The sequence below is a fragment of the Helianthus annuus genome, chromosome 14 (genome assembly GCF_002127325.2).
Source record: "Helianthus annuus cultivar XRQ/B chromosome 14, HanXRQr2.0-SUNRISE, whole genome shotgun sequence".
NCBI classification, from domain to species: Eukaryota; Viridiplantae; Streptophyta; class Magnoliopsida; order Asterales; family Asteraceae; genus Helianthus; species Helianthus annuus.
Genome location: NC_035446.2, coordinates 137,246,214 through 137,271,264, shown reverse-complemented (window position 1 = coordinate 137,271,264; position 25,051 = coordinate 137,246,214). Strand labels below are relative to the sequence as shown.

The 25,051-nt window shown below is 34.6% G+C and overlaps 3 protein-coding genes across 5 annotated transcripts; 1 reads left to right on the top strand and 2 right to left on the bottom strand.

The window, feature by feature from the left end:
* Positions 1–5,557: 5,557 nt before the first annotated feature.
* Positions 5,558–9,365, top strand: LOC110903842 (extra-large guanine nucleotide-binding protein 1). The gene is made up of 8 exons (XM_022149634.2): positions 5,558–6,998; positions 7,088–7,225; positions 7,304–7,408; positions 7,486–7,674; positions 7,758–7,920; positions 8,009–8,250; positions 8,326–8,486; positions 8,557–9,365. The coding sequence occupies exons 1-8, from the start codon at positions 5,838–5,840 to the stop codon at positions 9,152–9,154; spliced, it is 2,757 nt and encodes a 918-aa protein (XP_022005326.1). The 5' UTR covers positions 5,558–5,837; the 3' UTR covers positions 9,155–9,365.
* Positions 9,357–12,607, bottom strand: LOC110903843 (B3 domain-containing protein At1g49475). 3 transcript variants are annotated; one of them, XM_022149635.1, is made up of 5 exons: positions 12,370–12,607; positions 10,689–10,832; positions 10,002–10,446; positions 9,810–9,925; positions 9,357–9,713 (listed from the first exon to the last, which is right to left on the bottom strand). In XM_022149635.1, exons 2-5 carry the CDS (start codon positions 10,776–10,778, stop codon positions 9,465–9,467), a joined length of 900 nt encoding a protein of 299 aa, XP_022005327.1. In that variant the 5' UTR covers positions 10,779–10,832; positions 12,370–12,607; the 3' UTR covers positions 9,357–9,464. The 3 variants fall into 3 exon arrangements, with proteins under 3 accessions (XP_022005327.1, XP_022005330.1, XP_022005328.1); XM_022149638.1 differs by having other exon boundaries at positions 10,689–10,794; XM_022149636.1 differs by lacking the exon at positions 12,370–12,607 and adding an exon at positions 12,129–12,350.
* Positions 12,608–15,600: 2,993 nt separating this feature from the next.
* Positions 15,601–18,220, bottom strand: LOC110903844. The gene has a single exon (XM_022149639.2). It carries the CDS (start codon positions 18,037–18,039, stop codon positions 15,709–15,711), a length of 2,331 nt encoding a protein of 776 aa, XP_022005331.1. The 5' UTR covers positions 18,040–18,220; the 3' UTR covers positions 15,601–15,708.
* Positions 18,221–25,051: the final 6,831 nt, after the last annotated feature.

Below are 25,051 nucleotides of genomic sequence, written 5' to 3'. Positions count from 1 at the left end.
AGATGAAGTTTATTAAGGTTTTGAAGGGATAATACTAGCGATATCGATTAGAAAAAGAGTGGAGATAAACTTTAGTGCAAGAAAAACGAGCTAAACACTAGGGGATCGAACCATTCCGAAGTTGCCGGAACTCCACCGGAATAGTCGGAGAAGATGAACTGAAGAACGGGTGTTTGTTTTATTTAATTTTGAAAGTTTTGATATTTTACAATATTAGTCCCTGTAATTCTTAATATATTTAAAACATGTTAGGAACTTTAAATCCCTATATATTTCTAAACTTTGCCAATCAATACCTAGTTTTATAACTAAAAACTGTTATGAATTTAGTTCTTTAACTTGTCAAGCGAAAATAAAAACTAGTTCTTAGATTCCATTTATAAAATTATAAAATAGGATTCCATTTAATTTTATAAAGTTGGAAATTACTTATAAAAAACTGAAAATTAATAATTGAGTAATGATGAGGTAGGAGCTTTATGAATACACCCTCTAGTGATATAACACCCCATAACGCCCCTCTATGACGTGGCGTGCGACGTGTCGCATAACGCCCTCAAAGGGGCTTTGTGACTACGGATGACCTATGAAGATGAAGTTTATTGGGATTATGAATGAAAAAGCAAAAAGTTAAAGCAGTGAATATAGTCAAACTTCATTTAAAATGGACGGTGTCGATTAGATCTTGTAGCACATTACATTTCATTAACTAAAATAATGTGTCGTTCATTAATTAAAAGTAATATATATAATAATGACCCAACCCTTATCTTATTATTAAAGCCCGATTCTATTGTTAGCCAAAACAATTTATATGTTACCCCGAATCAATGTTGAGTTTTTCATGCAAGTTATGAGTTACTTACTAGTATCCAACACAATCATCTATAAATAACTAAACTATTGTGATTATTAAAACAAAAACCTTCCTATTCACCATTGTAAGTTACAAGTATGTTAATTTTACCATCAGTGTCGTCGTCTATAATAAGAAAATCGAATAAAGTGTATTCTTAAAGGCTCTTTGATATTATTGTGATGTATAACATTCGTTAAACATGCAGTGACTACGTTCTTGTCACTCACCATCAAATAAAAAAAATTAGGTGACTTAAAGTAGGGGTGTGCATGGGTCGGTTTGGGTCGGTTTTTACTATTAACCATAACCATAACCGCTAGTTCGGTTATGGAGTTTTGGTAACCATAACCATAACCAAACTTCGGTTATGGTTAATCGGTTATGAAGTCGGTTATGGTTCGGTTTTGGTTAATTTCGGTTAAGTAACCAAGTAAGGTTTGAAATAAATAGGGTTGTGTACGATTTGAACTTAGCTTGAGCCTATTTTATAAGATAACGAAGACTAAACTTTTTGGTTAAACTACCGATTTAGAGTTCTTTTTAATAAGGTAATTCTCAAATAAAAACAATTATGGCCATAACACCTTAGTTCTTTATCAAATAAATGACATCTACATCAAGATCATTTTGTTACTAACATACTTTTATCTTAGTAAAAACCCTCTATATGGTTTTGTAAAACACAAATCTATTATATAAAGTTAACATCACAACTTCGGTTCGGTTTTGGTTATATTCGGTTAACCAAAGCTTCATAACCATAACCATAACCGATTGAGTGGTTATACAAAGTTTCATAACCATAACCATTGGTTATATTGGTTATCGGTTATTAGTGGTTCGGTTATGTCGGTTATAGTTCGGTTATCGGTTATGATGGTTAATTTGCTCACCCCTAACTTAAAGCAAATGTCAATAAAACTTGTGATATCACTTTAACAGTGAACACACTTGTCACTTGTGTGGTTAAATATAGAATTAAACAGGCTAAAAAAAACAGAGTGAGAACACCAAAAAAATGTCACAAAATATATCGTAGATGCTACCATATTAGATACATTTGGTCGTAATGTTTATGTAACAGAGGCGTTCTGGCCAAAGATAAGAGTAGAGGAGGAGAAAAAAAGGACATAATAAAAACTTTCGGAGAATTTATAGAATGGGGTAATTAAGAGAGAATTAAAAAAGAGTGCGGAAGATTATAGGAAATGAGTATTCTAGGTCTTGTCACTTTTGCAAAGAAAAGGATACACACAAAAGAAGTGATATTTGAATTTTTGATAGAATTAATTACATGTATAAGACTGAGTAGTGGTAATGGTTACCAAGTGAAAAAATAAGTATCAATATGACTGGAGGGTGTGGAGGGCTTCATCGTGTCATCTCAGCCATGTATAGCGTTACAGGGGCTCCATCACCACACCCAGGTTGTTAAGGAGGGGGCTCCATTGTTGTGGCTTCATCATGGTAGCGTCACTTTTGTTTTGATTGAGATGAAGGATTGGTTAAATGGGGGGCGCTATAGCTTGAAGGGGTTTATCTCACACCCTTCAAGTTAAGTGGAGAGGCCTGTGTGACGTGTCGTTGATAAAGCTTCTCCCACACCCTCCAGCCTAAGGTCATGTGTAGTCATAAAGCCTCTTTGTGGTCGTTATGCGACACGTGTCGTGCCACGTCACACAGGGGCTTTATAGGGCGTTATATCACTAGAGCCCGTAGTCATAAAGCTCATACTCATCATTACCTAATTATTAATTTTCATTTTTATTAATTAACTAAAAAAACACTTAATTATTTTTTGATTGGTCAAAACCATAGCCCCCTCCCTCTCAAGAAAAATCACGCCGCTATGGACATGGCGCCACACCCACATTTGACCCCCATAGCGCCGCCCGTTGTGATATTCTGGGCGCTATGCGGCGCGATCGGCCATAAATTCGCATACATAGCGCCCCAGTACAGGTAGACTAACTAACTATTATAGCGTGTAGTGGTTTAACTTTTTTTCCTAAACAAGTGTATAATAGTTTAAATAAATATAAAATTTAAAATAAAAAAGGCGGGTGATGTGGCTGTTGGTTATTGGCTAAAAAACGTTTTTACTCTCTCTTCTTTTACCATCGTTACTGGGGTGGCGATGCTCCCCTTGGTGCCCCATACCGCCCTTGGGTAACACTCACATAATGGTGTTTGTCTAGCTAGTTATAGAGTGTAGTGGTAAGTAAGGAACACCCACTACACATCGTCTAATATGATAATATTACAACTAGATATCTTATGGATATGATAATAACATAAGGGTGAAGGGAGTGGTTACCTATTTGGAATAGGTAAACTCTTCATTTACCCAATCAGACAGTTCCACGTCAATTTACCTATTTTGTTTACCTAATGCTCAAAAACGTTGGCGATGGTTTACTTATCTTGGATTAGGTAAACTATTATTTAAAAAAAAACATAAGTAAATCTTCACCCAATCATAGGAGGCAAAAATTGACAAACACCCCTTCCCCTCATCGGTAAAGCTTCACCGCTCACCCCCTTTCACCGATCGGTAAACACCATCGGCGGCGGTGTTACCGATCGGTAAACGGCTTACCGATGGTGTTTACCGCACCACTCCGCTCACCCTAAGATATATAAAAAAAACATCATTTTGGTTGCTAAGTGTAGAGTTCTAAACTTTTTTAGTTCGACTTTATTTTGTTATTTGAATTTTGAAACAATATATTTTAAAATTTTATTTCATAAATAAGAAACCTGTCATGTATGACGTACAGTAATATTCCCTGATAATTTTTCCTCCGAATCTGGTTTATTTGATCGGGTTCAGGTCACCAAAACGAGTCCGAGTTGCCGTTTTCAACCTTGTCGTACCTTTCTTACCCCCGACAAAATTATAAAAACCCAAAAAATAATCTCTCCTTTTTCAGAGCTAAATATATAAAATTCAAGGCATATTATAACTTTAATGCGTAAGTTATAGGTTGGCAACAACTATTGCTCTGGATCTTATGATTCTTGTTCTGGAAAATGAATTACCGAAAAAAGCAGGAAAGAGACCAAACTTTGCTTTTTCAGACGTAATCGAACAAGGGAAAAAAGGGAATAAAAACTAGTGTCGATATTAATATAGTTTATATCACATGGTGTGTTTAATTTATTATTCGTAAGTTTAAAAACGAGTATAGGAACATAATATAAGAGGCTAGAGTAACATATGGTTAATTAAAAAACTAATTGGTCTAGTTTTATACTTTATTAATAAATATTAAAATATGTATTCAATTTGGTGAGTATCAACAAAATTTTCTAATTTGTTTTAAAATCTCTTTTTGAGTAAGAGTGTAAAACAGAGACGAAACGGTTGTTGTACATAGTTACGGGGATTTCCCACTGATTGGTTTGGTTTAGTCTGTATCGTGTAATGGTTAGCATAGGATTACTAATAACCATGACTATGACTATGTATCACATCCACATTCACATTAAGTTACGAGTTTGCAATTGTATGATTATATCTTGAACCCGAGACATGATTATATAATTATCTATTTGTAGTAACAATTTCCTTTGTAAAGTTTGTCAGATAAATTATTCAAAATCAATCAACCAACCAAGGCTTTCACATTTCCATCTCACCAAGAAATAAAAGCCATCCACAAACTCTCCATGAAATTGACACCTTACTTACCCCATATAATATAAGTATCCAAGACTTATATCTCTCACTTACTTCTTTGAGTGAGGTTTCGTTACCGATCACAAGGATGTTATGCATTGTCCCACTAGCTCACTTACTTCTTTGCGACTATGTGCTAACCTTCCAAGATGTTACTAATTTAGGTATTGCTCTAGTTTTAACATGTTTGAATATGAAGTTTTTACTAGGCTCCATTTTGTGATCCCAAACACGTCGTGCTTGTCAAGACAATGTATTATATCTAACCAAACATCTCTCTTATACATTGTTAATGTGTGTAACGTTTTCGTCTAAGATATTACATATTATTTTTTGTGAAGTTGACACAAATCTTATTTTCTTACATTAAAGCTGCACATATATTGAAACTACTTTATAAACATTCAAAACATCTTTTTACTTAAGCAAAGGAGTAAATATCATATAACCTCACTTTTAACACTCGAAAATAAACACAAGTATACACTTTCAGTTATACTAAAACCCACCTAGATTAACACTTTGCCCAATTAGCTCATGCACATATGAAACCAATAAGGTCACAGACATGTTAGCTTTTGCAGATAAACTAGCTTACTATAATTACCATTATCCAAGAGCAAAATATGTCTATTCAAGAAAGTTCTCAATAGACAAACTAACACAAACTAAACTTCGTCTTAACCCACCATCAACATCACATAAACAAACACCTACTCAGATTATCTATAAAGTAATTAATACATTTTTTATATTAACATTTTTTAACATGATTATTATCCGTTTAAATGTTTAATAATCACTCACACACATGGTATTGTAAATAGCGTGCACCAAACTAATAACGATGTAATACCAATTTAACTTCCATGACACAAACACAAAAGAGCAAAATACAATTAATCAACAACTAGTCATGACAAAAAGGCAGTATCCAATTTAAAAAAATAAATAAATAAATAAATTAAAAAAAATTATTATTAGCTTCGATTCCAATAGCCACGAAAAAAAAGGACAAAATTCTCTTGTCTCCATCACACTGCTCTTCTTTCTTTCTCACTCATGCTTCCTCTCACTTTTCTTCACTCCTTCACTTTCCCAACCCCCCTCTCTTCCCGCCGGTTTCCCCATCTTCCGTCACCGGATTCTTCTCCGGCCCAACCCTTTTACCTCCTCCGGCTAACCTCCTCTCCCTCTCTCTCTCTCAGTTTCAATTTCAATTTTAATTTCATTTTCAGTTTACCCATACAGGTTCGTTTAAACTGAACTAGGGTTTTCTTTTGCACCACCACCACCATGGTTTCCGACGGTACTGGACCACCGTACTCCTTCGCTCTTGAATACGAAGGTCCTCTACCACACCACGCTCTTCCCCGAGCTCTTCCAATCGACATCAACAAGATTCCCGTTGCCGCAATCATTCCCCCTTCTCGTAACAGCGGTAAACTCTCTTTGCCTGTTGTACAACCCATTCTTGCTTCCAAACTCTCCACCGAAACCATTATCTCCCCAATTTCCGTTATCTCATTCAGCAGTAATGATAATTCTAACTGTAATGGTAACGGTGACGGAGAGAAAGATTTAGGGTTAGGTACGCAAACGGAAACCACCGTGTCTCCGGTGAGTTCTAGTGATCCTGATGTGTTTATAAGCTCTGGTGAGTTTATGGATCTGATTAATGGGACAACTGGTAGGGTTGATAGTTCAGGTACTTTAGGGTTTTCGGATAGTTTTGATAAGTCTAAGGACTTTTCTGGAAATTCACTTGCTTTTAGAGCTTCAAATGTTTGTAAAGAGAGTGTGGATGATGATTTTAACGAGTCGAATGGGTCGAGGTTGAGTTTTGAGTATCCGTCGTCTCGGGTTTCGTGTTCTGGTAAAGATGGAGAGGGTAAGGATGATGAGGCGGGTTGTGATTTGAGACGAAACGCGTTGATCGGTTTTCCGGATGTTGAGTCGGAAGATGAGGATTTAGGTGAGGGGGTTAGTCAGGTTGAACCCGCGGTTGCGCGGGTGAAAGTACGAGAGACGGAGGTGAAAACGAGAAAAGGGGCGTGTTATCGGTGTTGTAAAGGAAATAGGTTTACGGAGAAGGAAGTGTGCATCGTTTGTAATGCGAAATATTGTGTCAACTGTGTGCTTAGAGCGATGGGGTCGATGCCGGAAGGAAGAAAGTGTGTTACTTGCATCGGGTATTCGATTGACGAGTCGAAGAGGGGTAAATTGGGGAAATGTTCTCGTATGCTGAAACGGCTTCTTAATAGCTTAGAGGTTAGACAGATAATGAAAGCTGAAAAACTATGTGCGGTTAATCAATTGCCGTCAGAGTATGTTTGTGTCAACGGAAAACCGCTTTGTCACGATGAGCTGGCGATACTGCAAGGCTGCCCTAATCCTCCAAAGAAGCTAAAACCGGGAAATTATTGGTATGATAAAGTATCCGGTCTTTGGGGAAAGGTAAATATCGCGTCATTATAATGTTGTAAATTTGTAGTATTTTTATGTACATGGAGTTAAGGGTTATCATGATATTTATCTTTTAACAGGAGGGTGAGAAACCGTCAAAGATTATTAGTCCCCATTTAAACGTTGGGGCCCCGATTATGCCCGATGCTAGCAATGGAAACACAGGTGTTTTCATAAATGGTCGTGAAATAACAAAAGTCGAGCTAAGAATGCTTCAGGTTTGTATCTTCTTAAATGACCGATAATTTATTTTTTTTACAACATATGTTATATTACAACCTTGTTATATGTTGCAGCTTTCTGGAGTCCAGTGTGCTGGTAATCCACACTTTTGGGTGAATGATGATGGTTCATATCAGGAAGAAGGTCAGAAAAACACTAGAGGGTATATATGGGGAAAAGTAAGTCTTTAGATGATTTTCATTTTCGTGTTTTTAATTTTAGTTAATGGTTTCTTAAACATAATATTGATTTTCAGGCTGGAACGAAGCTGGTTTGTGCTGTATTATCTCTTCCAGTTCCGTCTAAAACAGTTTATCCCACTGGAGAGCAATTGAGTAGCAACACGCTTGGTCAATCATTGCCGGATTATTTTGACCAGATTTCCCCTCGTAAACTTCTTTTAATTGGATGTTGTGGATCTGGTACAAGTACCATTTTTAAGCAGGTTATTCCAACTATAGTCTATTTCATTTTATGTTTCTGAATTCTTGTTGATAATAATATAATCGAGTACATTCATCTCATCAGGCAAAAATCCTGTATAAAGACATCCCTTTTACCGACGAAGAACGCGAAAGTATCAAATTCATAATCCAAAGCAACGTCTATGGCTACCTTGGGATACTTCTAGAAGGGCGTGAACGCTTTGAAGATGAAGCGTTGAATGAAATTAAGAACACTGAATCTACAGGTATGGATTAAGTGATTAACTGTTTTCTTTTCTTTTGTTTTCTTTTCTATTATACTTGAAATAATACGCAATATCTGGTTGTCAACAGGAGATGGCGTTGCGGAAAACGAGGAAACTATATACTCTATCCCCCCGAGGTTGAAAACGTTTTCTGATTGGCTTCTTAAAACCATGGTGGCTGGTAATTTGGAAGATATATTCCCAGCTGCCACACGGGAATATGCACCGGTTGTTGAAGAACTATGGAATCATCGCGCAATGCAGGCCACTTACAGGAGACGAAATGAATTGGAAACACTCCCAAGTGTTTCTAGTTATTTCATGGAACAGGTAAATCGTAAAAGTTTAACATTTTTCACACTAAATAAGCGATTTTCGCATCTTACTGTGTGTGTGAATTTTCAGGCTGCCAACATATTGAGCGCGGACTATATACCTTCAGATGTTGACATTTTGTATGCGGAACATGTTACTTCTTCAAACGGGCTTTCTAGTGTCGATTTCTCGTTCCCTTCGTTACCAGATGAAAACGATGACATGACTGATCAACATAATTCTCAACTCAGGTTTGTTTAAAAAATCATTACTTTTTACAGACAAAATCACAGCATAACCTTTGTTAACCGTTTTGATCAGGTTTCAATTAATAAGAGTGCAAGCAAGAGGATATGGGGAAAATTGCAAATGGCTTGAAATGTTCGAAGATGTTCGTGTTGTCATCTTCTGTGTTTCGTTGAGTGATTTTGATGAGTATGCCATTGATGCAGATGGGAATTTAGTCAACAAAATGTTGCTAAATAAGAAGTTTTTCACAAGCATTGTGACACACCCGACTTATGATCAGATGGAGTTTCTTCTAGTACTAAACAAATTCGATGTGTTTGAGGAGAAACTCGAACGGGTTCCTTTAACTTGCTGTGATTGGTTCAGCGACTTCCAGCCGATAGTCAGCCGAAACAGCCAGAATAAAAACATTAGCAGCAACAACATTAATCATAGCCCTTCAATGGGACTAATGGCTTCACATTACGTCGCTGTGCAGTTCAAGAAGCTATATTCATCGATCACTGATCGTAAGCTGTTTGTTTCAGTGGTTAAGGGATTGGAACCAAACAGTGTGGATCAAACACTCAAGTATGCAAAGGAGATACTTATCTGGGATGAAGAAAAACCTACCTTTAACTTCAATGAATACGCAATTTATAGCACGGATACAGGTTCTAATTCCGAATGATCATCCTCGGATTAAAAAGCAGAAAGACAACATTGTACAGAAAGACGAGAACAACCATGTGTTTTGACATCAATTTAGTTTGATTTGTAGGCGATTGGTTGGTTTAGTTGTATTATATGATTTCAAAACGATCCGGATTGATTTAGATAATACCAATGTATGTAACCCGTATTGTTTGTTTGTATGACTAGCAAGTGAAATCTTGATCAAACAAATACTTTAATAGTAGATACAAAAATAGCAATCTTGATCAAACAAGTTGAGTACTTAATAGTGGATACAAAAAGTAGTAATTATGATCAAAGACAACTTAACAACCAGATCTACATATGCTAACACAAAGAACATCTTTGTCGTTGTGAATCATCTCAATAACCAAGACATCCCCAACCTTAACACCATTGTCTTCAACAAACGTCAGCCAATCAGCCTTCCCCAAATAACGACCTACAACAACCTTCCATGCCTTCAATTTTCCATCATTTTTAAGTTGAAGCGAACATTCGTGATCGCTCTTGTGACCCCTCGAGAACTTCCTTCTGAACTCCGCTGGTAGATACTGCATCATATGAAAGCGATTACATTAGCAGTAACATTAGTGACTGTTTTATAATGCTGAGATATAACTGACAAAGATGAAGTTAGTTACACTTACCACTCCGCGATTAGTAAGATGTGATTGATTTATATAAACCATGAAGGGTTTATCACTTTTGAAATCAGCTTTACCCTTTTCAATCTCCCTTGCTTTACTTGAACATTCACCTTCATCTAAAATCAAATCAAATTAAAACAAAAGATTAATTAAATGAATACACACACACACATATGTATATTTTCAACAAACCCTTAATCTTGATCCCATGTTCTTGATCTTCACTCAACCACGAAGAAGTGTCATCTTTTGAAACTATAGTCTCCGATTCATCAGAATAAGACGAGTCATCATCTGAAACTGTAGTCTCCGGTTCATCAGAAGAAACCGGGAATTTTCTTGCATTCGGTTTAACCGGGGTTTTAAAACGATCTTTGCTTTCAGGGTATTCTATCTCTGATGCAGTTGCATTGAACATAATGACACCAAACGTTGAACACCCTTCGTATTTGAATACCAACATGTTGGAAAACTTTAAACCATAATGCTCTGCAAACTCACCCCACCCATTTTTTAGCCAAACCTCATCTCCTGATTTATATAATTCAACTTGCCAAACGTCACCGTTTGGCACCTTCAGTGTCACCTTTTCTGACAAAAACTTCCCATACTCATCCGTAAATTTCACCGGTAACCTCTGATAATTGAAAAAATATAAATCAAATATTTATATTGGGTAAGTTAATGTACACAAGTACACTTAATGTATAAAAAATTAAGCACAAAAAGAAAAAAAAACAAATGAAAATTCCGCATAAGAAATCGAAATACGCAGCCGATTAAAATCCTTTTTACACTTTGTAAGTTAACGACCCTTTGTATTTAAACCTTTTAGTGTTAGTCATCCAAAAGTATGGTAAAACAGGAATATGAACTTACAAGGCCTGTAGAGCCAGTGTCATCGCAGAGAATGATCTTGAGAAAGTTGACTGGATTCTCAGGCGATATCAAACGCCTGTGTGATTTCATGGCGTCACTCTGCTTGCTGCTTTGTGAAGATAGGTGAATGGTTTAAAGTCTAAACTGAAAAGGGTAAATATAATGGGATGAACAAAAAGCTTTGGTTATCTGTTTAGTTTTTTGCATTTAATGGAGTGTGTCCATCACGCCTTTAATGTTACTGGGAAAGTTGCAATTAGACTATCACAAAATTGATGGTTAACTAGAAACATGTTGTAAAAACTAGCAACAAGTTGAGATCATCAATGTTTCTAAATTCTAAGTGATTAATGTTTATTAGAATATAATTATTATTGTATTTTAAATATATATTTTAGAACTTTATAGAAATAGTTTATTTGGTAAATAAATAATAACTAGAATTACGACCCGCCGGCGGGGATTCTTTTGTTATAACTAAGTCGATTTAGGACGCGCATGTTATGTTGAACCTTTCAAACGGGAAAAAATAGACGATGTAAAAACGTTCACCCACACATGTACGTTGCGTCGTGTTAACTCGCAAAATTTAGAACGAAACATAAATACGTTAAACCAAAGACGCACGTTTCGATGTGTTTAGTCACAAAATTTTTGAACGAAGCATAAAGCGAAAAAATTTGCGGAAAATAAAAATTATAAAGGACCAAAGTTGAAAGTAAAAAAAGTTGTGAGGATAGATTGCAAAAGATAAAAAATTTTATGTTAAAAGTAAAAAACAAATAGTTTTGCGTTAAAGGTAATTTATGAAATACATTTGAGTGAAAAGTTAAAAAATCATTTTTTTAAAAAACCCTCAAAGCCAAGGTTACGACAATCATATGCATAACCATATGAAATACATTTGAGTGAAAAGTTAAAAAATCATTTTTTTTTTAAAAAACCCTCAAAGCCAAGGTTACAACAACCATATGCATAACCATTTTTTCTTTGGAAAACTCTCAAAGGCAAGATTACAACAAATAAGTAAAAAAAATCAAAGTGGTTAAATCGCAAAAGATGGAAACTTTTGAATTAGAAGTGAAAAATCAAATTAATCAAAGGGGTTAAATTGTATAAGATGAAAACTTTTGAATTAGAAGTGAAAAATAAAATTAATCAAAGGGGTTAAATTAACAAAGATTAAAACTATAAACTTAAATTGTCGAAGATTAAAACTTTAAGGTTAAAAATGAAACAAAGATTAAAACTTTAAACTTAAATTGTGAAAGATTAAAACCTTAGGGTTAAAAAGGAAAATTCCATTTTTTTTTTGAAAATCTTCCAAAACCAATTGTACAACCTTGATATGCATAAGTTTGTTGCTTCTTTATAAGGTTATAATTACTCTCAAACAACTATAAAATAAGTTAATACAATGAAAAGGGTTAACCCAAACACCTTCATGTTTCAATATGTATTGCATAAATCTCGAAGGATCACGGTAATTATGGCTTTAATTTCCTATAAGATACAATAAAAGATATGCGGCAAAGAGGGCAGTGAACTCCTTCACCGCGCGGGGTGAGGTGAAATCGGGGACAAGTCACCGCTTGAATCATGTGACCGTTGGTGGGTTTTTTTTTGACCGTTGGAAGGTTAACGGCTTCATAGCCAAGAGTGGAGGGAGAAAGATGCAGACCTGCAATTTTGTCGATGGCTTGATTGTAAGATGTTTTTATACTTTTATTTTCATGATTCGATTGCTTGATCCTGTTAATAGGCTGGAACTGAAGAGAGAGAGAGAGAGAGAGAGAGAGAGAGAGAGAGGTAGAGAGAGAGAGAGGTGTCATAGAGTTGGGGGAGGGTTAGCCATTGTTGGTGGCATAAGTGCGAACACGAGAAGTGTGAAGGAGAGAGGAAAGGGGTTATTAAATTGCAGTTAAGACCATGGTGTATGGTGGGTCTTGGGTTGGGGTTTGGGTTGGGCATTTGGTGACACGTGTAAAGGGAGCCAGCTCACGGGGTGGTTACGTGTCCGCCGAGTATGGCGGGGCGTGGGTTGGGCTTGGGTTGGGTGTACCGCATGGCATAAATGTTTTTAAAAAAAAATACAAAAAATTTATAAAAAATCACACAACATTTATAAAAAACCTACAACTTCATTAAAATTTTAAAAATTACATAATCCTAAAAATTACATAATTTCTAAAAGAGTTAATAGCCAAAATGGTCCCTGATGTTTGCTCACTTTTGCCACTTTAGTCCAAAATCCAAAAAATTTAAATCTGGGTCCCTGAGGTTTGCATTTTATTGCCATTTTAGTCCAAATTTCAAAAACCCCTTTTTTGATTGTTGCAACCAGCCTATTTTGTCCTTTTACACAGGGGTATTCTGGGTTCTTGATCTGAGTTTGTTATAATAACTCATATAAATGACCAAAATACCCTGCACAAAAGGACAAAATAGGCTGGTTGCAACAGTTAAAAAAAGGGAGTTTTTGAAATTTGGACTAAAATGGCAAAAAAATGCAAACCTCAGGGACCCAGATTTAAAAATTTTGGATTTTGGACTAAAGTGGCAAAAGTGAGCAAACCTCAGGGACCATTTTGGCTATTAACTCTTTCTAAAAATTACAAAATAAGAAAACCTAGAGCGTTAAAAAAAATTCAAAAAGGCCGATTTTATCGAACGCCTTGTTTTCCTTGTCTTGAAACTCTATGTTTGAATTTTAAAATTCAAAATTTTAAAACAACCGCCTGACGTGGCGGGTGACCCAATGAGAATCCGCCAGCTCGCTTCGCCATACCGTCCCACGCCCGGCTTGAAAGCCAAGCCCCAAGGGGCCACACCACAACCCAAGCCCACCCGGGGTGGTGACTTGGGCGTTTTCCCCCAACCCACGCCCAAACTCCCGCCCCTTACCCTATGGCCTAATATGAGGTGTTAAAAATGCAGAGGAAGAAGCAATGCAATGGGGCAATAGGCAATAGGAGTATTGTAGTTTAAACTAGTTGATGCCCCGCTGACTTCAGGGCAAAACTGTATTTTGTCAGGATTAATGAGCGAGTGTTAGGCAGCTCATTGACATGTAAAAAAATTAAATCCAGGCAACCAATTAGAAAAAAACACTTTTATAGTTTTGCTAAAAAAACTAAAACGATAGCAATACTGTAATTTGAACTGAGGGCAAAGTTGTATTTGTTGGGTTGGGTAAAATCGTAATTTGGCAAAAGTTAAAGTGATGGGAATACCATAAATTTAAACCAGAGACAAAATGGTAATATAATTTTGCACTAAGGACAAAGTCGTAATTTTACGCCGGGGACAAAACTATATTTTTAATTTGAACTGAAGACAAAATCGTAATTTTGAATTAGGGGGCAAAATCATACTTTTTTTTTGAACCGGACAATAACATAATTTTAAACTGAAGGCGAAATCATAATTTTTGAAATGAGGCGAAAATGCAAAATCGTCAGTTTTAGTTTGGGAGAAAAGCAAAAATTTATTTTGAATTGGGGCCAAAAATATAATTGTAATCCAGGGATAAAATCAATTTAATACAATTTAATACCCAACTAGTATTAAGCACCTAACAACCAGCCAAAAAGAAAACGAAAACCGGCAGCAAGTTGAAAGACAACATATCTGGTCGCAAATCTTCGTTAGATGTTGTAGATGCACTGTTGAAATGTTTAATCGAACGGTTCCATTTTCGATTTATGGATTAAAATCAACTTTTCATACGAGTTTTCGTCAAGAGTTTCTAGGAAAATTGTTGGATATGTTGTGGAGAAGTAGTGGTGTTGTGGTGGTGAGAGGGTGGTGTTGTGGCGGCGATGAATGAGAGGGTGGTGGTGAGAGGGTTATGTTGTGGTGGCGATGGTGGACCGGTGGTCCTGGTGGAGTGTGGTAGCCGGAGGGTGAGGTCCGAAAAGGAGGGTGGAGTAAGTTGAAGAAGGTGGTGGTGGGTCCCACAAAGAATGATTGGAAAGGGTTGATTGGGTGAGGGGTTGGGTGAGGTCTATTGAATTTTTAAATATTTTATTGTTTTTATTATTTTGTTTTGTATCAAGGGTATTTAAGTAATTTCAAACATACTTAACACCAAAAACTAACACTCATCAGCGCCAGTGACTACCCGGGAACGAAATTGCAAAATTTAGAGACTATAGCTGTAATTTAAAAAAAAAATAGGGACTAAAGGTGAAAAAAAAGCAAACCACAAGGACTATCCGAACATTTTTCTCAACATAATATAGAGGTGAGACCATCGTCAAAAGGTAACTTGTTCTTCACATTCTCTTATTCTTCGAAAACCTTACTTTTCTCTGTTTAAGTATCAAAATATTTTTATTTTCACGCTCGAGGGTGCTCACAGGGAGTCGAAGCTATTGATGCGTTTCCGTTTCGTAGGTTCCTTTCTAGATTGATGTGTATTTCTCGTAGATTCTCCCCGGTGGAAATAGACCCGGTCCTAACCCGCCATTATTTGTTTCTTCCGTCTTCGCAAATCAAGTGATGAAGTTAAAAATTAATTGCTAAATTTGAAAATTTTGCAATTGTGTGATTGCAAATTAAGGATTGAAAAATGGGCATCAATTTAACCATGTGAAATAAAATTAAAATCAAATCACATGGGCTTAGTTGAATCAAGATCTCTTGCATCGATTACATATTGGGCTGCAACTACTACTATTACACGGGCCAAAAATTCAAACCGGTGCAGCCCACAAATGGGCTTGCTGTTGGATTTGCACGAACGAACAGGAAGGTTATTTCCTTTGTTTTGCTGTTTTGCTTAGAAATGTGACATGGGTTCGATTCCCTCCACAAATGCATTGTAGATGAGGTCACATCATCTTTGAACCACCAATTTATTACTAGATTGTAGACTATAGTACATCATATATGAATATTACTTTAAGAGTGAAGGGTGAAATGCAAATAATAAAATTGTTAAAACAAAATCCTCCTGCCTTATTTCCTAATCCCATATAACTAACACACAAATGCAAATTTCCCATTGAAATCTGCTTCATAATTCTTCACCTTCCATGAGAGTTGAAGGTCCATACTCTCTAACAAAAGATGGATCAAGAAACTTTGCAACAAAAACCCATAATCTATAAACATCCTCAAAGTTAGTCAAAAAACCCAGCGAAGCAGTAACAACTTCAGCTCTCACGAAACCTTCTAGCCTATGGTTCTTGTCGTCCATCGGTCTGCAAACCGCAAGATCCATAGCCCTATGACTCTCCTTCGTGTTTTGTATAATCTTTACATGACTAAGAATACCAATACCAAGACAAATCCCATTTGCTTCACCCATCTTTTGAACGATTTCGGGACTAATCAGTCCTGTGATCCTGTCTCTAACGTTAAAAGCCAACGATGCACCCCTTTCGTACTTTATTTTCGGCCCATAAATGTGAACAAGTGGGACAGAATCCTCTGGATTTGAACCCGGTAGTCTCAGTTGAAGCATTGATGTCACGAGCCAGTTGATCAAGAACCGAAGCCTGGATGTGGTTTTACTGAGCCCCAACATGTTTACATGATCAAGATGCCTGCATGTTATCTCGGGTTCCCTGTTTTCGGATTCTTCATCGCTGATATAATCATCTTGGTCTTCAAAATCGACTAAACTAAAGTCATCCTCCGTTTCTCTTTGTATAACAGCGCTTTCGATTTCAGGTTCTTCCTGTATTTCTGGACTGTGATCTTGAGTTTTTATAATATTGTTGCTTTCACAAGGCTGCGAATCGAATTTGTTGTTGTGTCGATTGCGCGTAAACCAAAAGGGCGGTGGTAAACTCGTTGTGGCGATCACAGGATGAGATTCTAATGGACTTTGCCCGACATCGATCCACATTGCGTCTTCTGGCGATTCAGTTCGCGTTAAAACAGGACTTTTCATGACAGAAAACATTTCGGTTTCGGTTTCTTCAAGATTAGGACTGTCATCATGTTCTGTTTCGCTTTCGTATACATCCCTCACTAGAGAAGGATTGAGCGCACCCGAAAAAGCTGGCAACTGGATTCCGGTATGCGCTTCTGGGATAACTTCATCCTTATCTTTATCTTCATCTTCATCTTCATTTTCTACGATCCCCGACAGTTGAGAGAAGCGGCCCATCGAGTCTCTCAACTGTCTCGGAAACACTGAATCGATCTTCACCATACCAGAGCTAGTATGACTAGCTTGCTTCTGAAGGATTTTAATCGCGGTTTTCTTGATGAGAAGGCATCCGAATCCAGTCGGGTCATACCGGAAAACTCTGTAAAAAGAAGTGATTATGAAATCGGGTCGAAACAAAGATAACCCAAGTGAATCCATGTCTAATGGACCCAATGCACCCGCATCAAGCAACACATGCCAATTATTTTGTTGAGCAAATGACATCCACTGATAAGAATACTTAGCACCAGTAACTCTTGATTGAACCGGAAACACAAAAAGCCCTTTCGATGAATCTTTCTTACATTTTTTCTTGTTTAAAATCTGTTTCCTTAAATGGGTCGAACATGGTTTAAGCGTAGGCCATTTAAACCACGCGCTGTGAACCTTTGCGCCTTTCTGTTTCGCTGTCTGAGCCATCCAATCAACCGACTGGCTCTCGTGATCAAACATGGTGAGTAGGTTTTTACTGGTACTAAAAGGGTACGATTCGGCTAGAAGTTTGAAAGCCGAACCTCGACTAACTGTAAACACGAGACCATATTCGTTTTTAGGTAGTTTTAAGTAATCCATGATCCTGTCTTTGATATCATGTTCAACTTTACTTGTATCCAAAGCACCATATAGTGCATGAATTCTCAAATTTGCAGTTATTTGTGATAAACTAATGGAACATGATTCCCAATATTGAACAACTTGAAGAAATGAAAACAACCCAAATCCGCAATAATCAAGACAAACCTTAGAATCTTTGTCAGCCAAGTGAGCATACTCAGTAACCCTCAACTCATCAATCTTTTCGGTTGATTTATATTTCGGATACATGGTTAAAAACTTGGAGAAAGCTTCATCGAGATCATGAATAGAGTCCGCGGTTTCAAATGTTGTATTCGCAGCCAAAGAAGTTGCTATAAGAAACTCTTTTTGAGCTTCTAGTCTTGCTAGTGATCTTGATCTTTCTAACCCCGTGCTTTCGATGTCAGTGGTGTCGGAAACATCCATACTTTGGGGATCAACAAGCGACCCATATTCGGATGCTTGTTGAATAGCGGCCTTGATCTTAATCTCGTGTGATTTTCTAACTTGTGACGCGTTTGTTTTGATCTCTTCGGTGGATCGACTGGACCCATGTTTAGTCCTGGTTTTTTTGTTACAAATTAGACAAACACCTCGAAGTGAAATATGCATGAATCTTTGTTAAAGATTCAAATGAAATATGATTGGGAAATGGAAGAACACAAAAGAGGTTTGTTTGTATTTTATTGAAATAAAGTGAAAGCACTGATCAACGCAATTATGGAATAAAACACTCTGATTTAACTTTATAAACACAAGAATATGGTGTAAAGAGGATTCTAACATAGGAGCTTTGCTTTGTAAGGAAGAAAAGGAAACACACTTATTGGAGCATGATATAATTTGTGAAGAAATAGTAAAAGTTTTAGTCATAATTTGACTTGTAATATCTATTAATTAGTGGGTTAAGTATGCTGTATGCTGATGCTATGTCTTTAAAAGGTTTTGTCATAATTTGACTTGTAATATCTATTAGTGGGTTAAGTATATTGTGTTACTTGTGTCAATTATATTATATATAAGTACAAAAAGCAACTACGGTCACCAACAATTCACTCCCACCTCTTCGCGCAACTAACATTTAATTTCCATCCCCTTCGTACCGCTTCGCACGCACCTTTTCGTACATATACAAATATCAAACATTTATATTTTATATATATTTCATTTCTATTATCCCATTGATAATACCATATCTGCAACCAAAATCCTTTCAAAATCTACTTTTCTTTCTCACACTTCTTCATTAAGTCCATACGAAAGATTGTCCATATTCACAATCTTACAGTTCCATTTTTCTTCTTCACCCTTCAATGATTTTTCGTTCGATTATACTTATCAGTTTACCATTAAATTTGTTATCCTCGCTCTCCCCCAATTCTATCTCCCTGTCCACAAACACACATACATAAAAATTAAGAATTCTTTAAACAATGACGTTATCATTCTGTTGTTGTGAACTCTTCAGTTTTATTATAGGGTATGGAAATCTGTGTTATATTATTGGGTATATAGAAACGCAGATTCAAGAAGGAAATACAGAAATTATGAAAGAATCATATGACTGAATCAATTGAACCAAATTTGAAAGTTACCTATGATAGCGATTCACCGCATGAAATCATATTGTATATATACACAAACAACTTACCAACTTGGGTTATGTCCCTTTGGTTTAAAAGGTGGGTCGGTTGAAATGTTACAAGGAAGCAGTTGAACTTATATAGGCATGGATGGTGGCCTTTTCTAATTGTTGCGATATTGAACGGGCAACTCTTTGAAAAGTTGCGATGTATGTAAATCATGTTTGCCAATTTCATTCAAAACAACTTTTTTGTACCATATTACCCTTCACTTTTGTGACTTTTGTCATTTTCATCCAAACGTCTAACTTTTTTTTGCCAAAATCGTCCATGAGATTTGGGATTTTTTTTACCATTTTCATTCAAATATTTGACAGGAAAAATAAAGCAAATTAACCTTTTGGATGAAAATGGCAAAAATCTCAAAAGTGAAGGACTATTTAGTACAAAAAAGTTGTTTTGAATGAAACTAGCAAACATACCCGAACCTCAGGGACGATTTTGGCAATTAACTCATTTATTTATCATTAAAGGTACACATATGTTATAAATTTGTTTCTTATGCTTTAGTATGGGGTTGTAGGCTGGAGTTAGGCAAAATGAAAGAATGTTTTGCAGGAACTTAAAACGTTTCGCATCTCATATAGCAATACAAATGACATTTATAATCAACATCCCGCTGCAACGCGAGAGTTGGCGTCAACTCGTTATATACAATACTTAAATCACATCTTCATATTAGAACATGTTTAATACTTTTACATGAACACAAAGATTTATATTAGTTTCAGGAGCTATTAATCCAATTTGCATTTATTTCTTGATTTGCAAAAAAAAAATGTAAAAGATATATAACTTTATAAGATTTTGGGTGTTTGATATAAAAATTCGAAACCTATTTAAATTTTGTTTTGAAAAATATACATCTTAAAATGGATTGTCCCAAATTTCTAATACACCCCGACTAACTTTATCTTGAATGTTTCTTTAATGCTCGAAGATGTCCAAGATCAAGTTTGGCTTATAAGTACAATATGTCCAAATCATATGCATGGTCGCACCTTAGTTGGACCGTAGATTAACCATCGTTCGTGTGTGGTCTTTTTCTCATTTTGGGTGGATTGTCCTGCGTCGTTTCTCTACTTCTTCACTTTCGATAATTCTTTGACATGAACATTTGCTTTTGAGGTATCAAAATGTAGGATATAGCATATGAGTATTTATGTTTTGTGTTTGTATCACATCATATTTCTTTGTCATCAAAATAGTTCTAATGTTGGTCATGTACCCTCCACTTTTCTTCATTTCTTCAATTGTTTGGCTTAGGACATGTGTTGTTAATGTATTAGTATGTGTAATATTGGCATATGATTATTTATATTTAGTAGTCATATGTTTATATAGATATTTTTTATTATCAAGAGAGGGGAACTTTAAACATATTTTGTAAAGATTTGTTATCAATTACAATTTTTTAGTCTATTTGTATTCATGTGACACGTTCTGTTTAAAGTAAAATGTCTTTAGACTTTATATATGAGTGTTTATTGTTAAAAAATAATACATGTTTTTTAAAGGATCCAAGAATATAAGAAACTGTTTAATATATTGAAAATAGTAATTCTAACAATGCACTTGTTTTGCTTAGTGATTTTACATCAATATTTGATTTTCTGAAAGTGCACAATATTTATCAAAGAAAAGTATTACACATTTTACAATATAATAGTTTAATTATTGCAATCCATTCAAGTTGATCACAATAATGCCCAAAGGAAGAGGTTACACCAAGGAAGAAAAAGCACTTGACTTCTTTTTAAAGTTAAAGTCGGACGTTGACAGTTTCTCATAAGCTTTTGTTTATTTACGGGTGGAGGAAGCTTCTTGATGGTGCATTCCCTTTATCTTTGGTGGTTACCTCCTCTTAAAATTTCTTTTATGTTTTAGAAATTTTTATTATATTTTAACAAATTTATTATAGCTTGATATAAAACTTAATGTGTAAGAATTCGTTAATTAATTTAGATTTATATCTTGCTATTTACCCTTATTTGTAGTTTCAAAATATTAGATTTTAATAATCAAATAGAAATGACCATTTCTATCACCTTAACCCTTTTTAAATTAAGATACCAAAAGTAATCATCATAATAGAAAATAAGTACGGTAAGATTCGGTACCAGTGGCGGAGCTTGACCAAAAGTTTCGAGGGGGCGTAAAGTGATGGGACCCAAATTTTTTTTTTCTATCTTTATGTTTCGGGTCGGGTCGGCTATCGATTCGGGTCAAGTCAAATAATAATAGTTCAAATAAAACTAAAGAAATTCATTCATTTAAAGGACCCGTTCTTAAACATAAAAATTTGTGATTAAGTTTATTATGTGATGGGTAACCTAGGGTTAAACAAATAAGAGCTAAAATATATTTACAAAATTACCCATCACTTATATACAAAGTGGTAACAAACTTTACTTTAATTTATATATTGTATAAATATTTAGGAAATATAATTGGGGGAGGCGATCCTAAATAATTTTTAAAATTTCCGGACGAAAAATCGAAACCTATACACTTCTAACCGAAATATTGAGGTGAGCGGGTGCACCCCCGGGCACCAACAACCTTCACCCCTGCCCCTGTTCGGTACAAATAAAATTAACCTACTAAACATATAAAAAACTATAGTAACATTGTTACTCTACAATCAATACAAATAAAATTAACCTAATAAACGCATAAATAAATATAGTAATTATTGTTACTCTATAATTTTGAATTAAAGTAATTACACTAAAAGAACGAAGTAGAGTAATAATAATTATTATTATTCTAGTTAAAATACTATAGAGTAATAATAAATGTATACTTAATACGTTGACTCTATTTATCTAATCCTAACACAAAGTAAGTATTATACACTGCCTTTTTCCATAATGTAGAACTATTAATGTTTATTGATTTTATAAAGTTGCCCATAATGAATTCACAATAATTTACTTCACAAAAACAATTTTCCAGTCTAAATTGACTAACATGGAATTATGCTTGCCTTACGCTTGAGTTTACAATATACATGAGAGAAGCTTTGGATAGATCAACCGATTTTGACAAAAAAAAACAACAGGTACAGGGATAATGTAGTGATGACTAGAAAGTTGTCTTTCATGTTTTCTCGCCCTTAACAAACAAGGCTTTGATAAGGCTTTGTAAGTAGAAAAGACGTGAGTTTGACTATCTATGTGTTTTTATAACATGTTTGCATAGTTTCATTAAATAGTAAATAATTACGTTAGATTGGAAGGGTGTTCAGAAAAGAAAAAAAAAAAAACACTTGTAATTCAAATTGAAACGCATTCTGATTCCAATTTCAAATTCGGTTTTCGAAATTTAAATGAAATTAGCAACCGATTCATATATTTGATTACTTGTAATTCAAATTGAAACGCATTCTGATTCCAATTTCAAATTCGGTTTTCGAAATTTAAATGAAATTAGCAACCGATTCATATATTTGATTTTGGTTCTGTTTGAATATTTGAAATAAAATCTACAAATATAACTTTTATATTTATTACACATAACTAAAAAAGCAGACTTCTAGTGAGGTCCCCCACGCTTTGCGGTGGGAGGTGCTATCGTACCAAACCGAATTGAAACCGACTGAACACATATCAGTACGATACTGGCACTCGTTATAGCAATCGAAAGGTAAAACCCAAAAATAAAGTCATTATATGCCCAAAAGGATATCGACGCATATTTTACATAAATAAAAAACTATAAAAATGAATATCAGTAATGTCTTCCAAAATGAATATAAGTATTCATTCCGATGGTACCGATATACAGGTACTGATGTTGTTCGATTGGAATTGACGTGGTACAAATACTCGCTATAGTTTACGATATTAAAAAAAAACTCTATACTACCATCGAAGTTGTTCGCATAGTATTAGTTCAATTCATCATGGTAAAGAACAAACGATATAAGTTCGGTTCGCCAAGGTACCGGTACGGTATTCATACTCGCTATAAAAGATACTATATACCGCTATCCAAGTTTCGTATGGTATCTGTTCAGTTGACCACGGTAAAGAACAAGTAAAAATCAATTATTCGGTTGATCACAGTAAAGAACAAATAAAAATCATTTGTTCGGTTGATCACAGTAAAGAATATATAAAAATCAATTATATAAATCCTTTTGATTTTAAACAAAACTTTTAGCAAAAGGAAGACAAAAATAAACATGTTGCACATATTCAGAACTTTATAAAGTATTACACTATACTATTAGAATGATGAAAAAAGTAATGTCAATTTATATGTAAAAAAACTAAATGTGAGTTAGCTTTACCACTCACAACACAGTTTCGATAAAACAAGTATTAATACAGAGAAAAATTTAGGTATGTCACAACGACATACTAAAACTTATATAAAATACCGTATCTTAATAGTTATAAAAGGAAAAAAAAACATGCAAAATCAATTAAACATATATTAATAAAACATTTAAATGTTAAAAATGAACAGTATTAAAACACTATTCACAGTAACTTTGTAGGTTTAATTTTTCTTCAACAATCTTGCTATGTTTTTTTTTTCATAGAAAAGTTTATTTCACTCTATTTTAATTTTTTTAATTTACTGGATATTCTGATATATATATATATATACTAGGTTAGAACCCCGTGTATTACACGAGTTGAATAAATATAATTTTATTAAAAAATTACATCTTTAAAAACGTGTACTGCATGGGTTAAATAAACACGTGTATTACACGGTTGATTAAATATAATATAAGTTTTTAACACATATGGTCGTCAAGATATGTTTTTGAAAAAAAAATGAACTTTGATGTATTGTAACATTTTACTTTGTTTTTTATTTATTTATTGTTAGGTTAGAAACTTGTGTATTACACAAGTTAACATTTTTACTTTATTTTTATTTATTTATTAATAGGTTAGAAACTTAAGTATTACGCATGGTTAAATCGATTAAATTTTCAATTAAATAGTTATTAATAAGCGAAAAAAGTAAAAGAAAACCTTAAAAGAATTTTTTTTTTTAATTTTCATGTATGATGTTATAGTTTTACTTTCATATTTGATTAGGTTAGTATAGTAGTAGCAGAGGAATTAACAACAAATAATTTTTTTGCTCATTTTGAACTACTTGTGATTGATTGGAAGATAACCCTAATATGATGTAATAGTTTTACTTTCATATTTGATTAGGTTAGTATAGTAGTAGCAGAGGAATTAATAACAAATATTTTTTTTGCTCCTTTTGAATCACTTGTGATTGATTAGAATTTGGAAATAATTGTTAACTGAGTTCAGTTCGTCATCAGTTTCATTACCATTGGTTATTAGATAGTAAATAAAGATAAAGATTATAAACTTTTATATAAACAATTAAAACTATCTTTATCTTTATAAATAATAAAAACGTTAATATATAGTTTTTAATTTTATTAATTAGTATATGGTTATCATTTATCCTTATTATTATCATCAAAATCTTTTAATTTTAATAATTAGTATATGGTTATCAGTTATCTTTATCTTTATCATCAAAATCTCTTCTATAAATTTTAATTGAGAACACCTCATAAAGCGACATGTGTCCCCAAAGTGTCACACCCCGATTTCCACGTGTCTCACCGGTGGGCCCGGTGGGGGATTACCGTGACGATGTTGGCAACAATATAGTCAAACCACACAATTATATAATGCACAGCGGAAGCATAAGATAAATATATAAATTTCAACCTCTGATGATAATATCAATGTATTACAGAAGTTGAATATCCACAGTGGATCGTAATTAAAGATAAAGTATTGTTCCATTAGATACTGCAATCAAGCTTGCGAGGCTTATCCCGACGCTAGGGAGCTAATACCAGCCAATTACGTTTAGGTACCTGCACTTAATCTTTTTGGGGAAAATACGTCAGTTTACACTGGTAAATACATTCAACTGACACATTTGAAAATGTTTATTAAAATTGATTTGAATGCACAAGGCAC